The 19532-nt window shown below is 42.9% G+C and overlaps 1 protein-coding gene and 1 non-coding gene across 4 annotated transcripts in view; one reads left to right on the top strand and one right to left on the bottom strand.

Moving 5' to 3' along the window:
* Positions 1–302: 302 nt before the first annotated feature.
* Positions 303–374, bottom strand: Trnaq-uug. The gene has a single exon. It is a non-coding gene; the product is annotated as a tRNA-Gln (tRNA).
* Positions 375–491: 117 nt separating this feature from the next.
* Positions 492–19532, top strand: part of LOC124143161 — a 63086-nt gene continuing 44045 nt past the window's right edge. The window contains exon 1 of one of the 3 annotated variants that reach the window (XM_048385703.1): positions 492–628. Coding sequence is in view for 1 of the 3 variants with exons in the window: in XM_046512012.2 (XP_046367968.2) it covers positions 592–628 (37 nt within the window). In the remaining 2 variants the exon portion in view is untranslated. Of the gene's footprint in view, positions 629–11742; positions 11847–19532 lie in introns of those variants that run through there. The other 2 variants (XM_046512012.2, XM_046512010.2) reach the window with 2 other exon arrangements.

Below are 19532 nucleotides of genomic sequence, written 5' to 3'. Positions count from 1 at the left end.
TTAGACTTCAGTAATGTAGGCATATGAATATATAGGTAACAAATAAAAATAATAGAAATAAAACAACTGAAAGGGATGTTTGGAAATCCCATAGTTTAACATGGAGAACATATTTAAATATTGATATATCAGTTTCAATGACATAAGGGAACGTATTGTGATTTAATTTCACATTCAAGCATAATATGCAAGGATATCCATTTTGATGTTATTAAAACTGAAATAATTACTATTATGTTAAAAGCTTGACGTTTTTAAATTAGTACATGGAAAAAGTGCTTTTAGTACTTTTTTGCAAAATGAGGTCCCACCGAGATTTGAACTCGGATCGCTGGATTCAAAGTCCAGAGTGCTAACCATTACACCATGGGACCCTTCCTGAAATGGCGGGAGATTGAACGCCGCCTGTATCGTGGCACTAATCGACACGTGCTTGTTACTAAATTTATCAACCAATGAAAAACATCACAATTGTTGAGTATTTATTTACACTTTCAAGACTCCAAACAGCTGTCGTCGCTGTTTGATAACGACAATTTTTCGAACAGTGAAATACGTCTGTGGTTAGACTTTTGAGTGTATAATGTGTCGATGAATTCAACCGAAAAGATGACATCATATGCCGCGGGTATGTATATCTTGTCTAAAATGTAAATTAATGACTACCTTGATTTTCAGTGCTAACGAAGTGACGGAATTCTGACATTGCTCCGTGCACATGTTTGAAATCGATCGTCACTCTGGCCCGTGAGCGGGGATGTTACCTTCCAGCTCTGTTAGTCGATTGACATAAGACTTGATTAACTTAAGATTTCCTCCATATATATAGTTTGTGTTATCAAGGTAAAGAAGGCATTGTGGATCGGACGTTATATTGTCGAAAACGGAGGTGAAGAAGCGAGTCCTTCTGGCCGGTGGACCGAGAGCGGTTCCAAGAGGCCCTGTTAGGGTTTTGGAATGTCACGTTAGTTCTTTTTTATTTAAATGTGCCCGACATTGTAAATGATTTACTGTCGGTTTTGTCCCTTTATAGTTAGATGAATAATTCTAATTAAATTCTTGGTGAAGAATACATTGAATTGTGCATTTCAGTTTTAGAGTAAATGCACCACACAGGAACTCGATATTGCTCTTTGTAAAAATATACGCCCCCTATACTACTTAAAAGACTTTTATGTAGTATAGGGGGCGTATATTTTTACAAAGAGCAATATCGAGTTCCTGTGATGCACCAGTCCCTTATAATCCTTACAAATTTGACAGTGCAGTTATCCCATTAAAAACGATTTACCACAGAGGTGCTTATGGAACTTGGTAACTGGTATAATGTCTTATGGAAAAAAGGAACCTGTCCCCCTCGTATTGTTTAAGTATTAAGTCTTGCATATTATTGACCATAGTATGGCACATTTGTGTGCAGAGCTGAGATATTCCTGCAATTAAATCAATTAACCCTATGAGAGGCCTGTACCTCTTTGACATATTATTAACCATCAACATATTTAACCCTGCTTTTACTTGTCACAGACCTTGCCATGGCTGTCCCAAATATTGCTGGACAAGGGTCAAGGGTCAGGCAGCTATTTCAAAGTGGTCATCACCAGTGTTGACACTGAACTATGTCTCTGACCCTTCCACAGTCCTACCTTAATGTGTTACTTTGACCCTTCCACAGTCCTACCATCTTAATGTGTTACTTTGACCCTTCCACAGTCCTACCATCTTAATGTGGCACTTTGACCCTTCCACAGTCCTACCATCTTAATGTGGCACTTTGACCCTTCCACAGTCCTACCATCTTAATGTGGCACTTTGACCCTTCCACAGTCCTACCATCTTAATGTGGCACTTTGACCCTTCCACAGTCCTACCATCTTAATGTGGCACTTTGACCCTTCCACAGTCCTACCATCTTAATGTGGCACTTTGACCCTTCCACAGTCCTACCATCTTAATGTGGCACTTTGACCCTTCCACAGTCCTACCATCTTAATGTGGCACTTTGACCCTTCCACAGTCCTACCATCTTAATGTGGCACTTTGACCCTTCCACAGTCCTACCATCTTAATGTGGCACTTTGACCCTTCCACAGTCCTACCATCTTAATGTGGCACTTGGACCCTTCCACAGTCCTACCATCTTAATGTGGCACTTTGACCCTTCCACAGTCCTACCATCTTAATGTGGCACTTTGACCCTTCCACAGTCCTACCATCTTAATGTGGCACTTTGACCCTTCCACAGTCCTACCATCTTAATGTGGCACTTTGACCCTTCCACAGTCCTACCATCTTAATGTGGCACTTTGACCCTTCCACAGTCCTACCATCTTAATGTGGCACTTTGACCCTTCCACAGTCCTACCATCTTAATGTGGCACTTTAACCCTTCCACAGTCCTACCATCTTAATGTGGCACTTTGACCCTTCCACAGTCCTACCATCTTAATGTGGCACTTTAACCCTTCCACAGTCCTACCATCTTAATGTGGCACTTTGACCCTTCCACAGTCCTACCATCTTAATGTGGCACTTTGACCCTTCGGCAGTCCTACCATCTTAATGTGGCACTTTGACCCTTCCACAGTCCTACCATCTTAATGTGGCACTTTAACCCTTCCACAGTCCTACCATCTTAATGTGGCACTTTGACCCTTCCACAGTCCTACCATCTTAATGTGGCACTGTGAACCTGCTGTGTCCAGGTATTGATGGAGCACTGTGTACCTGCTGTGTCCAGGTATTGATGGGGCACTGTGTACCTGCTGTGTCCAGGTATTGATGGGGCACTGTGTACCTGCTGTGTCCAGGTATTGTGTATGGGGCACTGTGTACCTGCTGTGTCCAGGTATTGTGTATGGGGCACTGTGTACCTGCTGTGTCCAGGTATTGATGGGGCACTGTGTACCTGCTGTGTCCAGGTATTGTGTGGGGCACTGTGTACCTGCTGTGTCCAGGTATTGTGTATGGGGCACTGTGTACCTGCTGTGTCCAGGTATTGATGGAGCACTGTGTACCTGCTGTGTCCAGGTATTGATGGGGCACTGTGTACCTGCTGTGTCCAGGTATTGATGAGGCACTGTGTACCTGCTGTGTCCAGGTATTAATGGGGCACTGTGTACCTGCTGTGTCCAGGTATTGATGGGGCACTGTGTACCTGCTGTGTCCAGGTATTGTGTTTGGGGCACTGTGTATCTGCTGTGTCCAGGTATTGATGGGGCACTGTGTACCTGCTGTATCCAGGTATTGATGGGGCACTGTGTACCTGCTGTGTCCAGGTATTGATGGGGCACTGTGTACCTGCTGTGTCCAGGTATTGTGTGGGGCACTGTGTACCTGCTGTGTCCAGGTATTGTGTATTGGGCACTGTGTACCTGCTGTGTCCAGGTATTGATGGAGCACTGTGTACCTGCTGTGTCCAGGTATTGATGGGGCACTGTGTACCTGCTGTGTCCAGGTATTGTGTGGGGCACTGTGTACCTGCTGTGTCCAGGTATTGATGGGGCACTGTGTACCTGCTGTGTCTGTGGTATTGTGTTTGGGGCACTGTGTACCTGCTGTGTCCAGGTATTGTGTGGTGGGCACTGTGTACCTGCTGTGTCCAGGTATTGTGTGGTGGGCACTGTGTACCTGCTGTGTCCAGGTATTGTGTGGTGGGCACTGTGTAATGTAATGCATAGAAGTGATGTCCAGGATTTTCCCTGCACAATTAGCTCAAGTCACGATTCCCATCCCGTAGGGCCATGTGGCACTGTCGCACATCAATCATGCAGATGACAGCTGTACTTTTTACTGCAGCTGTTATCTGGGTTTGTGGAGTCTTATTGGTTGAATGACATGGGTATGTGATAAATCAATCTCAATGGTTGTTACAGTTTATCACGTTTATTGTTGGAACCATGAACATACAGACTTCAAGTGAGAAGCTCCTGTCACGATCTGGGTTAGAATTGGTCATCAGCAACCTATGCTTGTCCCCCGTGAAGATCTGGATTAGAAATGGTCTTCAGCAACCTATGCTTGTCCCCCGTGAAGATCCAGGTTAAAATTGCTCCTCAGCAATCCATGCTTGTCCCCCGTAAAGATCCAGGTTAGAATTGCTCCTCAGCAATCCATGCTTGTCCCCCGTAAAGATCCAGGTTAGAATTGCTCCTCAGCAACCCATGCTTGTCCCCCGTAAAGATCCAGGTTAGAATTGCTCCTCAGCAATCCATGCTTGTCCCCCGTAAAGATCCAGGTTAGAATTGCTCCTCAGCAACCCATGCTTGTCCCCCGTAAAGATCCAGGTTAGAATTGCTCCTCAGCAACCCATGCTTGTCCCCCGTAAAGATCCAGGTTAGAATTGCTCCTCAGCAACCCATGCTTGTCCCCCGTAAAGATCCAGGTTAGAATTGCTCCTCAGCAATCCATGCTTGTCCCCCGTAAAGATCCAGGTTAGAATTGCTCCTCAGCAACCCATGCTTCTCCCCGTAAAGATCCAGGTTAGAATTGCTCCTCAGCAATCCATGCTTGTCCCCCATAAAGATCCAGGTTAGAATTGCTCCTCAGCAACACATGCTTTCTAAGAAGCAATGGACAGGATTGGGTGATCAGGATCCCTGAGTTGGTTGATGCATGTAGAGCCCATTTACTAGATCGATGCTCATGGTGTCAATCACTGAATTTTTTCCGTCTAGACTCGATTATTTACTAACTGGCGACATTTAGCTGGAATATGAGTGCAGTGTTTAACAACAAACAAACAAATAGTCATGGGAGAAGACCAGGGATTTACCTAGGCCAGGGAGATGTCCCACAAAGCGATCGTAGTGCTCAACTGTCGTAAGTCTATGTTTTGGTAGCCCTACAATAACTTTGTGGAACGGGATCCAGGAATTTAACTGGGTCTATCTGATGTTAGTCTCCGTTACTATTTTGGGTTCTCCCAGGCTGGATATCTGGCACTTTTCACTTCTACCCAGTTATTTTACTGTTGACATATTACTGCACATGCTCAGAAAATGCCCTTAAATGAATGGGGATTTCAATGTTAGAGGGCAGATGTGACATTCTGAACTCCAAGTGTATTCCCTACCAGAATAGAAATGTCAGCTATCTGTAACATGTTGTCTACCACTCTCATCATTTTACAGGATTCAAACAGCCGTACTTGTCAAATTGTAAGATATTTTGCATCCAATCCAGGGGTGAAATGACACAGCAAGGTTACGATACATTGGTCACTGTACAATATGCATCGCGATACGCATAATTATGTCAAATCGTGTGCAAACGTCTTGACTGTTGATACTCAGAGCATTTTCAAAAGGAACAGCTTGATTTAGACACGTTCGTTGTGGCTATTTTTAGTAATAAACTTGAGATGCTAATTACAACACATTTGAGATATTTGACTGAAAGTTGGAACTGTGTGATTAATTATACTCCCAATCGAAGACACTCGTGTCACTGCTAATGGTGTGCTATGGAGAGTGTCCATGATACCTGCCTCTAGGTATTACACGCACCTGTGTGGAGTTCTTATTGAACTGGTGAATCAATAGTGGCATGGGTTGAATCAGAGTATAGAAGTGTGCAGTCTTGCTTATTACATGCTGTATGCGTAATTGCAGCTGAGGTTCATTTTGGGTTGTGAATAAGTCACTCAGCTTATCACGTGTGGGGCGGCCATCTTTAATATTCCTGGTGGTAGTTTTGTTGGAAATTAGTTTGATTGATTTATAACCACGATATTGTGTCTATTGACATTGTAACATATTGTATAGGTTATTGTTTTGACAGAATATTTTATGTATTTCGCTTGTAACTGAGGAGGTAGCTGGGAATTGCTGGAGTTGCTGAGAAACCATCAATCAGCTGTAATAAACAAAAATGTGCAAATAGTGATATGACATGCGTCATAGGGGTGTCGTTAATATTGACAATATACTTAATATGATATTAATGAACTCAAAGTTTGATATGTCCTCGTTTGAGATGAAAAGACACCAGCCAAGTTTGAAGGGCTGTATCAAATTATTAAACTTGGAATATTCAATAGAAAAATGTAATGCTTATACATCCAATATTATGACTGCTATTATAGCAAGTTATATAAAACTATGTATTATTAAGTGTATAAAATTCCCCCAACTTTCAGACAACCGGACTGGCAACTTTGCATAGTTACCAGACCGGATAATGTTGCCAGTCCGGAATTTTCTAGACTAACAAACTAAAGGGTAAACATCAATAGTACGAGGTCAGACACTTGATATCAGCATACCAGGAAGTGACTGAATAATGGGTTTAACGTTCACAGTTAATTTACCTCTTACATTGAATTAAAACTAGAATGCTTAGGTAGTTTAGGGACTACAATAATAGCCCGACCATCGGGCGTACAACTTTTCAACACTGACCGTCCATTAGTAAAATAGACCATCTCAGAGTGTTGGGCAGGTGGGTATTTTAAACACTGGTAGTATGTCTATATAGGATGGTAGTGCTTAATGTTTAGTTGTACCATCAGTTGTCATGCCCTGTTACATTGTCATCAGTGATGTACTTTATGTCTATTCATATGTTAATACTGTATATCGCCGCGTATGAGACAAGTTTTTTGTTCTGCTTACTATGTGTTGAACTATTAGATGACATGTTTTTTAATGTGTGTGCATACTTGAAAATAGCCCGGTGAAGATCCAGGATAGGATTAGTCTTCAGCCACCTAGGCTTCTTGTAAGTGGCGACTGACGGGATCGGGTGGGATGGGATGGGATGGGATGGGTAATGCATGTCATAGTATTCCAATTATGTACATCGATGCTCATGATGTCAATCACTGGATTATCTGATCCAGACTCATTTATTTACAGACCGTCATCGTATAGCTGGAACAAAATATCTATTACAATACATACCACAATATATTGGATGGGTTCTTTCATCTGCATTATATCTGCACAATATCTCGGACTTGACAAGCATGTTGGACCTTGTCATGATGGGGAATAATGGAAATCTATGTTAGTATGACTGGAGACGTGCTCTTGTAATGCTAGTGAAGAATTATTGCAATACCAGTGAAATAGCTGTACTGTACTGGGATACCCTTCTGCCCCAGAATTCCTTGAGGGAGACAAACATGTACTTTGGATCTGTTCTGTTCTATTCATTCAGACTCAGATTCCCAGCACACTGAAAAACTGGAAGCAGGTTCAAAATATCTCAGTAAAAACTATCTTTTGTTTGGGAGACTTTTTTTTTGTTTGAGACAGTTTTAATTAAATTCACTGCTTGTCAACAAATATTCATCAAAATATGACACTCGTAACCATGGTAATGGAAACTGCCCATGGCCATCTTCTCATATTCAGCAAATGACAGAATGTTTATTGTTTCGGGCAGAAAATCGAACCTTGATTTTTTATTAAGGTAGCCACTTGTATCGATTAGTCTTGCCGTCCGGGCAGTTGTAGCCTACCTGCATCGTCTCTCGTGGTGTCCGGGTTAGAGAGTATTGATTTGCCCTTGTCATCCTGTTACATTAGTACAACCTTCACCTTGGCAGCTGTAGACTGGTCAGAGGATCCTTTTCGATATCAGGACCCGAGTATCCTGAATCCTGGTGCATGCTGTCGTGGGTCACATGACATTCCGTCAGGTGGGATTATAGGAGCCAGATATTTGTGTCTGGATCCTTGTGAGGTACTTGTAAAACGTGATGTGGATGTCAGAGGACGAAATAACATGTTATAATGGATAGTTGTATCAATGCAATAAATCAGTCCGATAAGCTTTGTATCACGATTTGATAAATGTGTATATGAGGTCATCTGGTAGGAATTACTTTGAGTAAACTCTGTGTGCAATGATGGGGTGTTAACTTGCTCAATAACTGTTGTATAAGGTTACTTTATGATTAGATAGAAGTTTCACATGTACTCTCGTTCATCACTTTCTGATCATCAGACTGTATCATTTCATGTTTTTACTGCAGGCACATGGGGATGGTAGGCACATTGGGATGGTAGGCACATTGGGGCAGTAATCACATTAGGACAGTAGGCACATTGGGGCAGTAGGCACATTGGGATGGTAGGTTTATGGGGACAAAAGGCACATTGGGGAGTAGGCACTTTGGGACAGTAGGCACATTGGGACTGTAGGCACATTGGGACATTAATCACATTAGGACGGTAGGCACATTGGGATGGTAGGCACATTGGGGCAGTAGGCACATTGGGGCAGTAGGCACATTGGGATGGTAGGCTTATGGGGACAGAACGCACATTGGGAGAGTAGGCACATTGGGAGAGTAGGCACATTGGGATGGTAGGCTTATGGGAACAGAAGGCACATTGGGATGGTAGGCTTATGGGGACAGAAGGCACATTGGGCCAGTAGGCACAGTAGGATGGTGGGCTTGGGACAGAAGACACATTGGGACAGTAGGCACATTGGGACAGTAGGCACATTGGGACAGTAGGCACTTTGGGATGGTAGGCTTATGGGAACAGAAGGCACATTGGGACAGTAGGCACATTGGTATGGTAGGCTTATGGGAACAGAAGGCACATTGGAACAGTAGGCACATTGGGATGGTAGGCTTATGGGGATAGTAGGCACATTGGGACAGTAGGCACATTGGGATGGTAGGCTTATGGGAACAGAAGGCACATTGGAACAGTAGGCACATTGGGATGGTAGGCTTATGGGGATAGTAGGCACATTGGGACAGTAGGCACATTGGGGCAGTAGGCACATTGGGGCAGTAGGCACATTGGGGCAGTAGGCACCTAGGGAAGACACCCTTTCTCAATGTGTTTCCTCATGTTAACAACATGGCTGTAGATCATTTGGCCCTATCGTTTATGGGGTGGGTCAGTCAGGCTTTGTATTCCAATGCAGTTTGTAAAGTTATTATTGTAAATAGCAGTATGTCTTCAGCTTCGATTATTTTAAGAATGACATATGATATTGTTTGTTTGTTTGTTGTTTAACGCCGCACTCAGCAATGTTACAGCTATATGATGGTGTTCTGTAAATAATCAAGTCTGGACCAGACAATCCAGTGATTAACAACATGAGCGTCTATCCATGCAACTGGGATACAATGACATGCATCAACCAAGTCAGCGAGCCTGACCACCCACCCGCTTGTCACTTCTTACGACAAGCATAGTCGTCTTTTACGGCAAGCATGGGCTGCTGAAGACCTATTCTACCCCGGATCTTCATGTGTGACAGATGATAAAAGAAATGATTACCCTCATGTCTTTCTGTATCTGTATATATATTAGGAATAAAATAATAATTAATATCTGTTACGCTTACCAAAGGTTCTCTTAATACAATTATATTCCTAATATATGATATTTACGATATGGAAACACACAAGGCTAATAATCTTTATTTATATATAGTCAATTTCGGTTGCAACCCATTTGTGTCTCACTGAATTCTTCCCCAGTATTAATGACTTGGCTAAATGTGTGTCATCGTACCCTCTTTTGCTCATGGGGGGCACGGGTGGCCCAGTCGTCTAAGGCGCCGCGATTCGCTGTGCAGAGTTGTGTCCCTTGGGCACGCCAGAAACCTATGATTTTGGGTTCGAATCCCGGTTCACCCCAATTATGTTTCCAGGTTTGTCAGCACCATACCCGAGCTCGCGGGTTTCACCGAAGTGGTAAACGTCTGAGACCTGCATCACTTCGGGCTTTCCCCACATTAAGCTGACACACCGCGATATAACTGGAATACTGTTTAAAGCGGCATTAAACCCAACTCACTCACTCACTCACTATTTTGCTCATGATATCAATCACTGGTTTGCCTGCCCCAGATTCTTAACTATGGAAAATCACAAAAGTAGCTTCAGTGTAGCTTTACCCCCTGCTCCCCCGGCGGGGCACCTTACCCTTATATGACGGCTGTCTGTAAATAATCGAGTCCGGCCCCGACAAACCATTGATTGATGGCATGATTGGCATCCCATGCTGTCTGGGCACAACGCCAAACACTCAGCCTAGTTACATGGGCAGTACAAGGCCACGTACCTTGTCAACAGAGTCCATTTTAAGACCGTCTCTGACAGAATTAGATCAGGATCCCCTTCTAAGACCATCTTTGACAGGCTTGGATCTGTGTCCCTCTTAAGACCATCTTTGATGAAACTAGATCTGTGTCCCCTTTTAAGACCATATTTGACAGAACTGGATCTGTGTCCACTTTTAAGATCATCTTTGACAGAACTGGACCTGTGTCCCCTTTTAAGACCATATTTGACAGAACTGGATCTAGGTCCCATTTTAAGAGCATCTTTGACAGAACTGGATCTGTGTCCCCTTTTAAGATCATCTTTGACAGAACTGGACCTGTGTCCCCTTTTAAGACCATATTTGACAGAACTGGACCTGTGTCCACTTTTAAGATCATCTTTGACAGAACTGGACCTGTGTCCCCTTTTAAGACCATATTTGACAGAACTGGATCTAGGTCCCATCTTAAGAGCATCTTTGACAGAACTGGATCTGTGTCCCCTTTTAAGATCATCTTTGACAGAACTGGACCTGTGTCCCCTTTTAAGACCATATTTGACAGAACTGGACCTGTGTCCCCTTTTAAGACCATATTTGACAGAACTGGATCTAGGTCCCATTTTAAGAGCATCTTTGACAGAACTGGATCTAGGTCCCATTTTAAGAGCATATTTGACAGAACTGGATCTAGGTCCCATTTTAAGAGCATCTTTGACAGAACTAGATCAGGGTCCAATTTTAAGAGCATCTTTGACAGAACTGGATCAGGGTCCAATTTTAAGACCGTCTCTAACAGAAACAGGAACAGGCACCCTCTAAGACAAGCTAAACACAGACTACAACTTGTCTATTTTGCAAAACATATGTCATTTATAAAATTTGAATTAATGTTTCTCAAATTCTGTTTTGTGTTTGTAAATTTTTTAAAATCGGCACTGAAGTTTGAACCAGATGTTGACCTCTCAGGTCGTGTTGTCTCAGCAGGCCCAACAGCCCCAGCCCTGTCTGCAAGACGGGATTTTTCCAGTCACGCCTAATCCACCTGTAAATGCCGCTGTAGCGTTGTAAGCTGTGCACTAACGCAACATAACTGGTTCTCGCTGTGCACCCAGCATGCATCAGTGCCATGCTGCACGTACACCTGGACATGGATGTCACAACTTGTCATAAACATTGATATTAATTGACATTTTTTTTTCGTAGAATGAACTCAAGTAATTGAGAAACTGAACGATGAAGCTATAGTATTGCAGCGTTATATTTATGATGACAATTATTAGAAGATATGTGTTCTAAGGAAAGTAAAATCCAGATTGAGAGTAACATTAGATCCTAAGATGAAAATCGTCTTCAGAATCATTTATCATCTTATTTTGTATTTGTGTACTTGTAACTATGATCTAGTTTGACACCATGAATGTTTTATATACCGGGTATCTAGAAATCTTTTGGAAAGAAAGGTTTTTTATCTGTTTGTTGCTAATTTTGGAAACAAATAAACTGTAAAATTAAAACATTTCAAATTAAATAACTCGTTAATACATACATCCTAATGTTAAAATTATATACTTGATATCCTTGAAGTGCCGGTGTCACGAAGACAACTCATACGCCCCGACTTAACCTCTCGTGTCGGTTGAGTTGCCCCAGTGATAGCATGTGCTCTTTTTTGGTGAATATTTTGCACGTACAAGGATTTAAGTTTGGTATAAATAGGAAGTTGTCCAGGCCTGTTTAGTTGGCTCAGTGGAGGAAGTGACAGAGAGGGTGAATGGACAGCGATTGTGTTGACAAGCTGAGCACCATGTCCCACCATGTTATCGTGTAAGTACAGGGGATGTTTGTTGTCCACAGAAACTTCCTACTTGTTGGTCGATTCATGTTTCAGCCTCCTTATCACATGCATTTCTATTGTGGAATTCAAGTGTGGTTTTCACAACTTTTGAGGAAATATTATTTTTTCTTTTCAATATGGAGATGACATTTTCATTGTGTGGGAATGAAATCATCAGATTATGTGAATACATGTTTCAGCTTCAATTGTAATGTTATATGAATAAGTACACATTTATATACAATTTTAAGTACACCTGATTAGTGAAATGCTTACCTGAGACTTACCTGATATACATACTGCTTACCTGATGACTGGGCAATTGCTGCTGACATGGAAAGAAACACCTTCACACTAAGATATTTAATTTCAACTAAAAACAGTAAATGTTTGAGTGAGTGAGTGAGTGAGTGAGTGATTGAATGAGTTGTGTTTAACACTGTTTTTAAAAGTATTCCAGTTATATCACAGTGTGTCAGCTTAATGTGGGAGGAAAGCCCGAAGTGATGCAGGTCTTAGACATTTACCATTTTGGTGAAACTCACGAGCACGGGTATGGTGCTGACAAACCTAGAAACATAATTGGGGCAAACCGGGATTCGAACCTACAATAATAGGTTTCTGGCGTGCCTAAGGGAAGTAACTTGCCTCGCCTTAGACAACTGGGCCACCAGTGCCCCCTAAATGTTTGGGCCTGAACCTATGGATGTTGCTATCTGACGGAATCCTAGGTTCTAAGACTGTCTGCTGTGGCACTTGAGGCCTTTAACAGACCATTAAGCTGACATGGTATAATGTGTTGGTAAAATGTGGTGTTAAGCCTCCCTCACTCACTCACTCACTCTGCAAGGGACACTGTAAGCATCTTGTGATAGTGTTGACCACAAGGCATGGTCTTATTGTCAGGACTACCACCCCGACATGTTGACAGGAAAAGACTTACTGTAATTGACAGAACTCCCACACCGACATGTTGACCGGACTCCCACACCGACATGTTGACCGGAAAAGACTTACTGTAATTGTCAGGACTCCCACACCGACATGTTGACCGGACTCCCACACCGACATGTTGACCGGACTCACACTCCGACATGTTGACCGGAAAAGAATTACTGTAATTGTCAGGACTCCCACACCGACATGTTGACCGGACTCCCACTCCGACATGTTGACCGGACTCACACTCCGACATGTTGACCAGAAAAGAATTACTGTAATTGACAGAACTCCCACATCGACATGTTGACAGGACTCCCACACCGACATGTTGACAGGACTCCCACACCGACATGTTGACCGGAAAAGACTTACTGTAATTGTCAGGACTCCCACACCGACATGTTGACAGGAAAAGACTTACTGTAATTGTCAGGACTCCCACACCGACATGTTGACCGGACTCGCACTCCGACATGTTGACAGGAAAAGACTTACTGTAATTGTCAGGACTCGCACTCTGACAAGTTGACCAGACTCGCACTCCGACATGTTGACCGGACTCACACTCCGACATGTTGACAGGACTCCCACACCGACATGTTGACAGGAAAAGACTTACTGTAATTGTCAGGACTCACACTCCGACATGTTGACAGGAAAAGACTTACTGTAATTGTCAGGACTCCCACACCGACATGTTGACCGGACTCTCACTCCGACATGTTGACAGGACTCCCACACCGACATGTTGACAGGAAAAGACTTACTGTAATTGTCAGGACTCGCACTCTGACAAGTTGACCGGACTCACACTCCGACATATTGACCGGAAAAGACTTACTGTAATTGTCAGGACTCCCACACCGACATGTTGACCGGACTCGCACTCCGACATGTTGACAGGAAAAGACTTACTGTAATTGTCAGGACTCGCACTCTGACAAGTTGACCGGACTCACACTCCGACATGTTGACCGGAAAAGACTTACTGTAATTGTCAGGACTCGCACTCTGACATGTTGACCAGACTCCCACACCGACATGTTGACAGGACTCCCACACCGACATGTTGACAGGAAAAGACTTACTGTAATTGTCAGGACTCCCACACCGACATGTTGACCGGACTCGCACTCCGACATGTTGACAGGAAAAGACTTACTGTAATTGTCAGGACTCGCACTCTGACAAGTTGACCGGACTCACACTCCGACATGTTGACCGGAAAAGACTTACTGTTATTGTCAGGACTCGCACTCCGACATGTTGACCGGACTCACACTCCGACATGTTGACAGGAAAAGACTTACTGTAATTGTCAGGACTCCCACACCGACATGTTGACCGGACTCCCACTCCGACATGTTGACCGGAAAAGACTTACTGTAATTGTCAGGACTCGCACTCTGACATGTTGACCGGACTCGCACTCCGACATGTTGACAGGACTCCCACACCAACATGTTGACAGGAAAAGACTTACTGTAATTGTCAGGACTCCCACACCGACATGTTGACCGGACTCGCACTCCGACATGTTGACAGGAAAAGACTTACTGTAATTGTCAGGACTCGCACTCTGACAAGTTGACCGGACTCACACTCCGACATGTTGACAGGAAAAGACTTACTGTAATTGTCAGGACTCCCACACCGACATGTTGACCGGACTCGCACTCCGACATGTTGACAGGAAAAGACTTACTGTAATTGTCAGGACTCGCACTCTGACAAGTTGACCGGACTCACACTCCGACATGTTGACAGGAAAAGACTTACTGTAATTGTCAGGACTCCCACACCGACATGTTGACCGGACTCGCACTCCGACATGTTGACAGGAAAAGACTTACTGTAATTGTCAGGACTCCCACACCGACATGTTGACAGGACTCCCACACCGACATGTTGACCGGACTCCCACTCCGACATGTTGACAGGACTCCCACTCCGACATGTTGACAGGACTCCCACTCCGACATGTTGACAGGACTCCCACTCTGACATGTTGACAGGACTCCCACTCCGACATGTTGACCGGACTCGCACTCCGACATGTTGACAGGAAAAGACTTACTGTAATTGTCAGGACTCGCACACTGACAAGTTGACCGGACTCACACTCCGACATGTTGACCGGAAAAGACTTACTGTAATTGTCAGGACTCCCACACCGACATGTTGACCGGACTCGCACTCCGACATGTTGACAGGAAAAGACTTACTGTAATTGTCAGGACTCGCACTCCGACATGTTGACAGGACTCCCACTCCGACATGTTGACAGGACTCCCACTCCGACATGTTGACAGGACTCCCACACCGACATGTTGACAGGACTCCCACTCTGACATGTTGACAGGACTCCCACTCCGACATGTTGACCGGACTCGCACTCCGACATGTTGACAGGAAAAGACTTACTGTAATTGTCAGGACTCGCACTCTGACAAGTTGACCGGACTCACACTCCGACATGTTGACCGGAAAAGACTTACTGTAATTGTCAGGACTCCCACACCGACATGTTGACCGGACTCGCACTCTGACATGTTGACAGGAAAAGACTTACTGTAATTGTCAGGACTCGCACTCCGACATGTTGACCGGACTCACACTCCGACATGTTGACAGGACTCCCACACCGACATGTTGACAGGAAAAGACTTACTGTAATTGTCAGGACTCCCACACCAACATGTTGACTCAGCGTTCCCATGGATGGAACAGACAAAATTATCTTCCATACTGTTTCCCAGCTGTCGCTTTTGTCGCCAACACTGAAATATATATGCAGGATATTGATACCCGAACATGATGGCCACGATCGATGTTCCGTATATGTTAAGTGCAGTGGGATAGCCCACTGGTTATAGTGCTTGTCCAAAATCCTGGTTTGATTCCCAGATATCAACATTATGTACAACCTCTTTAAGAATTATGATAAAATGCACAAGCTTTCAAAATATTTACACATATTTAAGTTATGATGACTCTTTAAATAGAATCTGACCTCCACAATGTCGGACAAGTCCATTTTATGGGCAGCTAGGTATTTCACGCATATTCTCACAATCCTCAAGTCAATTCCCTGCACCTTTTCTCCCAATACCATTTGTGCTAGTTCTCCTGTGTTTGGATGCGATCGTTCGGCCATTGCGTTTGTCTGCGTTGCACATTTACATCTATGGGGAATTACTCACAAGACACTCCCCTTTCAAAAATTGTTGTCCAATATACGACATAATCAAGTTGGGAGCGCATTTTCGAATCTCCAAAAATGACGTTGGGATAGAACACTGTTTTATCTTGAAATAAACCACACTTCGTTCTTCATTGTTCTTTGCGATTTATTATCTATCTTATATAGGCATTTTGTCAATCAAACTAAAACCTGACAATTAATTGGTACGGCTTGATAATGACCATCTATAAAAGCCTTTGTACCAGTTTCCTATTGTTTATTAAAGTAACTTTTCACCATGGTTTCATTTTTAAAAATTCTATTATTTTATATATATCCTGTTGAGGCTTGTTTTGATGATGTGAGAGGTGTCATAGCGACTGATTTACAAATACAGTTGTGCCTCGTTTATATGGACACTTGCGTCATTGCACAATTAGTCCGTATAAACGAATTTCCGTATAACTGAAACCAGCTTCTTACTGGAGATTTAGCCACTTCTGTTTGTCTTTTAAAACACACTCGTCTCAAACATAACTCAGTGTCACTTGGTTAATTGACTTTTCACGAATCAAAGGATTACCACCAGTGGAAGTGTATTGTCCGGATAAGTGAGACAATTTTGTGTGCATTTCAGTGTTTTGTGTATGAAAATGACCATCCGGTTCCGGAAACTGAATTTCCGTATATACGGGTAAATTTATATAGTTATTATTTCGTTTTGAATGAAAATCGTCCGGGAACCGAGGTTTCCGGATATCTGAAGTCCATATAAGCGGGGCATGACCATTGTCTGAAAAACATATGATTCCAAAGGTGGATTACCCTTTAGCCATGACATGTATATGTATCCATAACTTAATTGTCATTATTTATAAGACACTAATCCCCGTTGTTAATCCTCACCAACATTTCATTGTATTTTGACTGTCAGTCAGCCTGGACTACCATATCACTTCCCTTGAACTACTGCTTTTTATAGTATGGCATTTATTGCCTTGTTCCCAAGTTCAGTGTCAAGCTTTTCATGATTTGCTCTAGTTTTTCTGAAGTTTTATTGACTGAAGTTTATTTACTAGGTGTTGAAAATCATTTATAGGGTTTTTATAGATCAAATCTGCCAGTCTATATTATGCACTGCACTAGATGGACTTTCTTGGTTTTGTTACCATATAAAATGTTGAGAAATCAGGTAAGTTGATTTAGCTGGATGGAAAACTTGCAGGGCCATAACCGCCTACCCCTCTTAAGGAATTAAATTTTTTATCCGACATCAAACTTTTGAACTGGTCCCTAAGGCCTATAGTATTTGAATCTGGGTACTGCTTAAGTTTTTAACATTTGGTTTATGACAAGAACCTCTTGACTTTCATGCATAGTTTCCAAATCTGATACTACTTTAAGCCTGTGACTCGACAGAGGGGAGATTTGAAAGATTGCCCCAATATCACTGTCAATGGTGAGTGAGTGAGTATGGTTTTACGACGCTTTTAGCAATATTCCAGCAATATCACGGCGGGGGACACCAGAAATGGGCTTCACACATTGTACCCTTGTTGGGAATCGAACCCGGGTCTTCGGCGTGACGCTTTAACCACTAGGCTACCCGACCGCCCCTACTGTCAATGGAATATCAGGGGGCAGTCAATTCAAACTCTCACAGGACCATCTATGTAAGAAACATCTTGTCCAAACCATGCACAACCTTCAACCTACGAACAGATCAATCTTGTGTAGACGATTGTAAAACGGACTCCATTGTGGGGTAAGGTCAGAGTTCAAGAGTCAAGGTCACTGTTTTCACAATGGCAATATTTCACATATAACTCTTGAATAGGTCCTATTGATTTATATTGAAATAGCCACTATGTCACTTCCCATGCTTTCTATAGAATAATGGCAACATTGCGTGTATTATTTACGACACCAAGCTGGCGTTAGGCGTGAGATGACTGTTTTAACACTGTCATCACTTCTGTCAGTTTAGCTGTTGGTGCAGCAACTAGGACCAATCACATTGCAGTTTAACAGAATTATATTTCAAAAACATTCTAATGAATGTTTTTGAAAAGGCAGTGCTTTTGTGATATTTTCAATTTTCATTGAACATCTGTCATGAGAGGTAAGCTGGGAAATGTTTTCATCCAAACTGTGCATTGTTGACATTCTTTGTTGTACTCCATTTTGTCCGTTTCTCTAAATGTCGCTTAATATGTGAAACGTTTTTGAAAAATGTGGACATGGTACCCAACTTATTGTTGTAATTGTATTGAATTCTTTAGATATCCATGGTTGGGGGACTTGTTGTCATGACGATGAAAGGTCAAGGTTTTTGTGTCAGTGACATTGGCTCTGTCTAATTTATAAGGCCATGACAGTATCTGGTGTACTTAAAGTGTATTGCCACAGCATGTTAACAGCTGGCATCAGATTGTAGAAGATCTGTGTCTCCATCTGGAAAAGGTTGTGGTTTCATCCCCACGTTTGTCCCTTCACATTTTTGTTTCATCCCCTTCACATTTCCGTTCTGTCCCTTCACATTTCCGGTGTGTCCCTTCACATTTCCGTTCTGTCCCTTCACATTTCCGTTTTGTCCCTACAGGTTTCCGTTCTGTCCCTTCACATTTCCGTTTTGTCCCTTCACATTTCCGTTCTGTCCCTTCACATTTCCGTTTTGTCCCTACAGATTTCCGTTCTATCCCTACAGATTTCCGTTCTGTCCCTCCACATTTCCGTTCTGTCCCTTCACATTTGTTGACCTCAGATGTACAGATTTTTATCTGGGATCCTAAACTAAGTGCTGCTGGCAGGCACATATTTTGTTCAAATTTTTGCTTTCTTTTTTTTCTATGTTTTAATGCATGTATTTTAATTATGTACTTTCATATTACATTCTATGCAATAATGTAAATGTAGGCATTAAAGCATCTCCCTCTTCACTGGTCCTGCTACCAGTGAAATACAAGTCTCCTCTACCAAGCTATAACATTAGTTATAACTGTAACAGCAACACCTGGAAAATGAAATTCCAATGTGGGAATTTATATGGACAATTGGTGCAGACTTGGGGCCGTGTATCTGCTTCTGGGCAGATCCAGATAAATCTCTTATGCTTGTGAGAATTATAAATACAGCTGTGAGTGCAAGAATCATTTCAGAAGTATTAAAGCCATTGGACTGAACACAAATGGCAGTCCATGGCAGTCTCTCTTTGACCTTGACCCTGGTTGAGTGGCACATCACCTTGAATGCTGGCGGGTCCAGCTGTTCTGTGACCATGTCTGTCATGCCGTGACCTGCAACACTGTTTACCTGTGCAAACTGCAGCGTTGATGTGACAAACTGCACGTACCCACGTCGATGTTGGCGCAGTAGCAGGTGATGTGTTTGACTTGGCTTGACACACATAGTTGCAGAGGCTGTCCACGTGCAAAAAACTTCTTCACAAACATGTTGCCATCTTTGCCATGACATCAAAGTCGAGCGCCATGTTTGGTTTCCTCTTTTAAGGTCAAGTGGGGGATTGTGGGTAAGATGGTTTCTTGTCGTA

This window comes from Haliotis rufescens, unplaced genomic scaffold (genome assembly GCF_023055435.1).
Source record: "Haliotis rufescens isolate VD_foot unplaced genomic scaffold, xgHalRufe1.0.p SCAF_6, whole genome shotgun sequence".
Lineage (NCBI taxonomy): Eukaryota > Metazoa > Mollusca > Gastropoda > Lepetellida > Haliotidae > Haliotis > Haliotis rufescens.
This window is presented reverse-complemented; position numbering and strand designations above follow the sequence as displayed.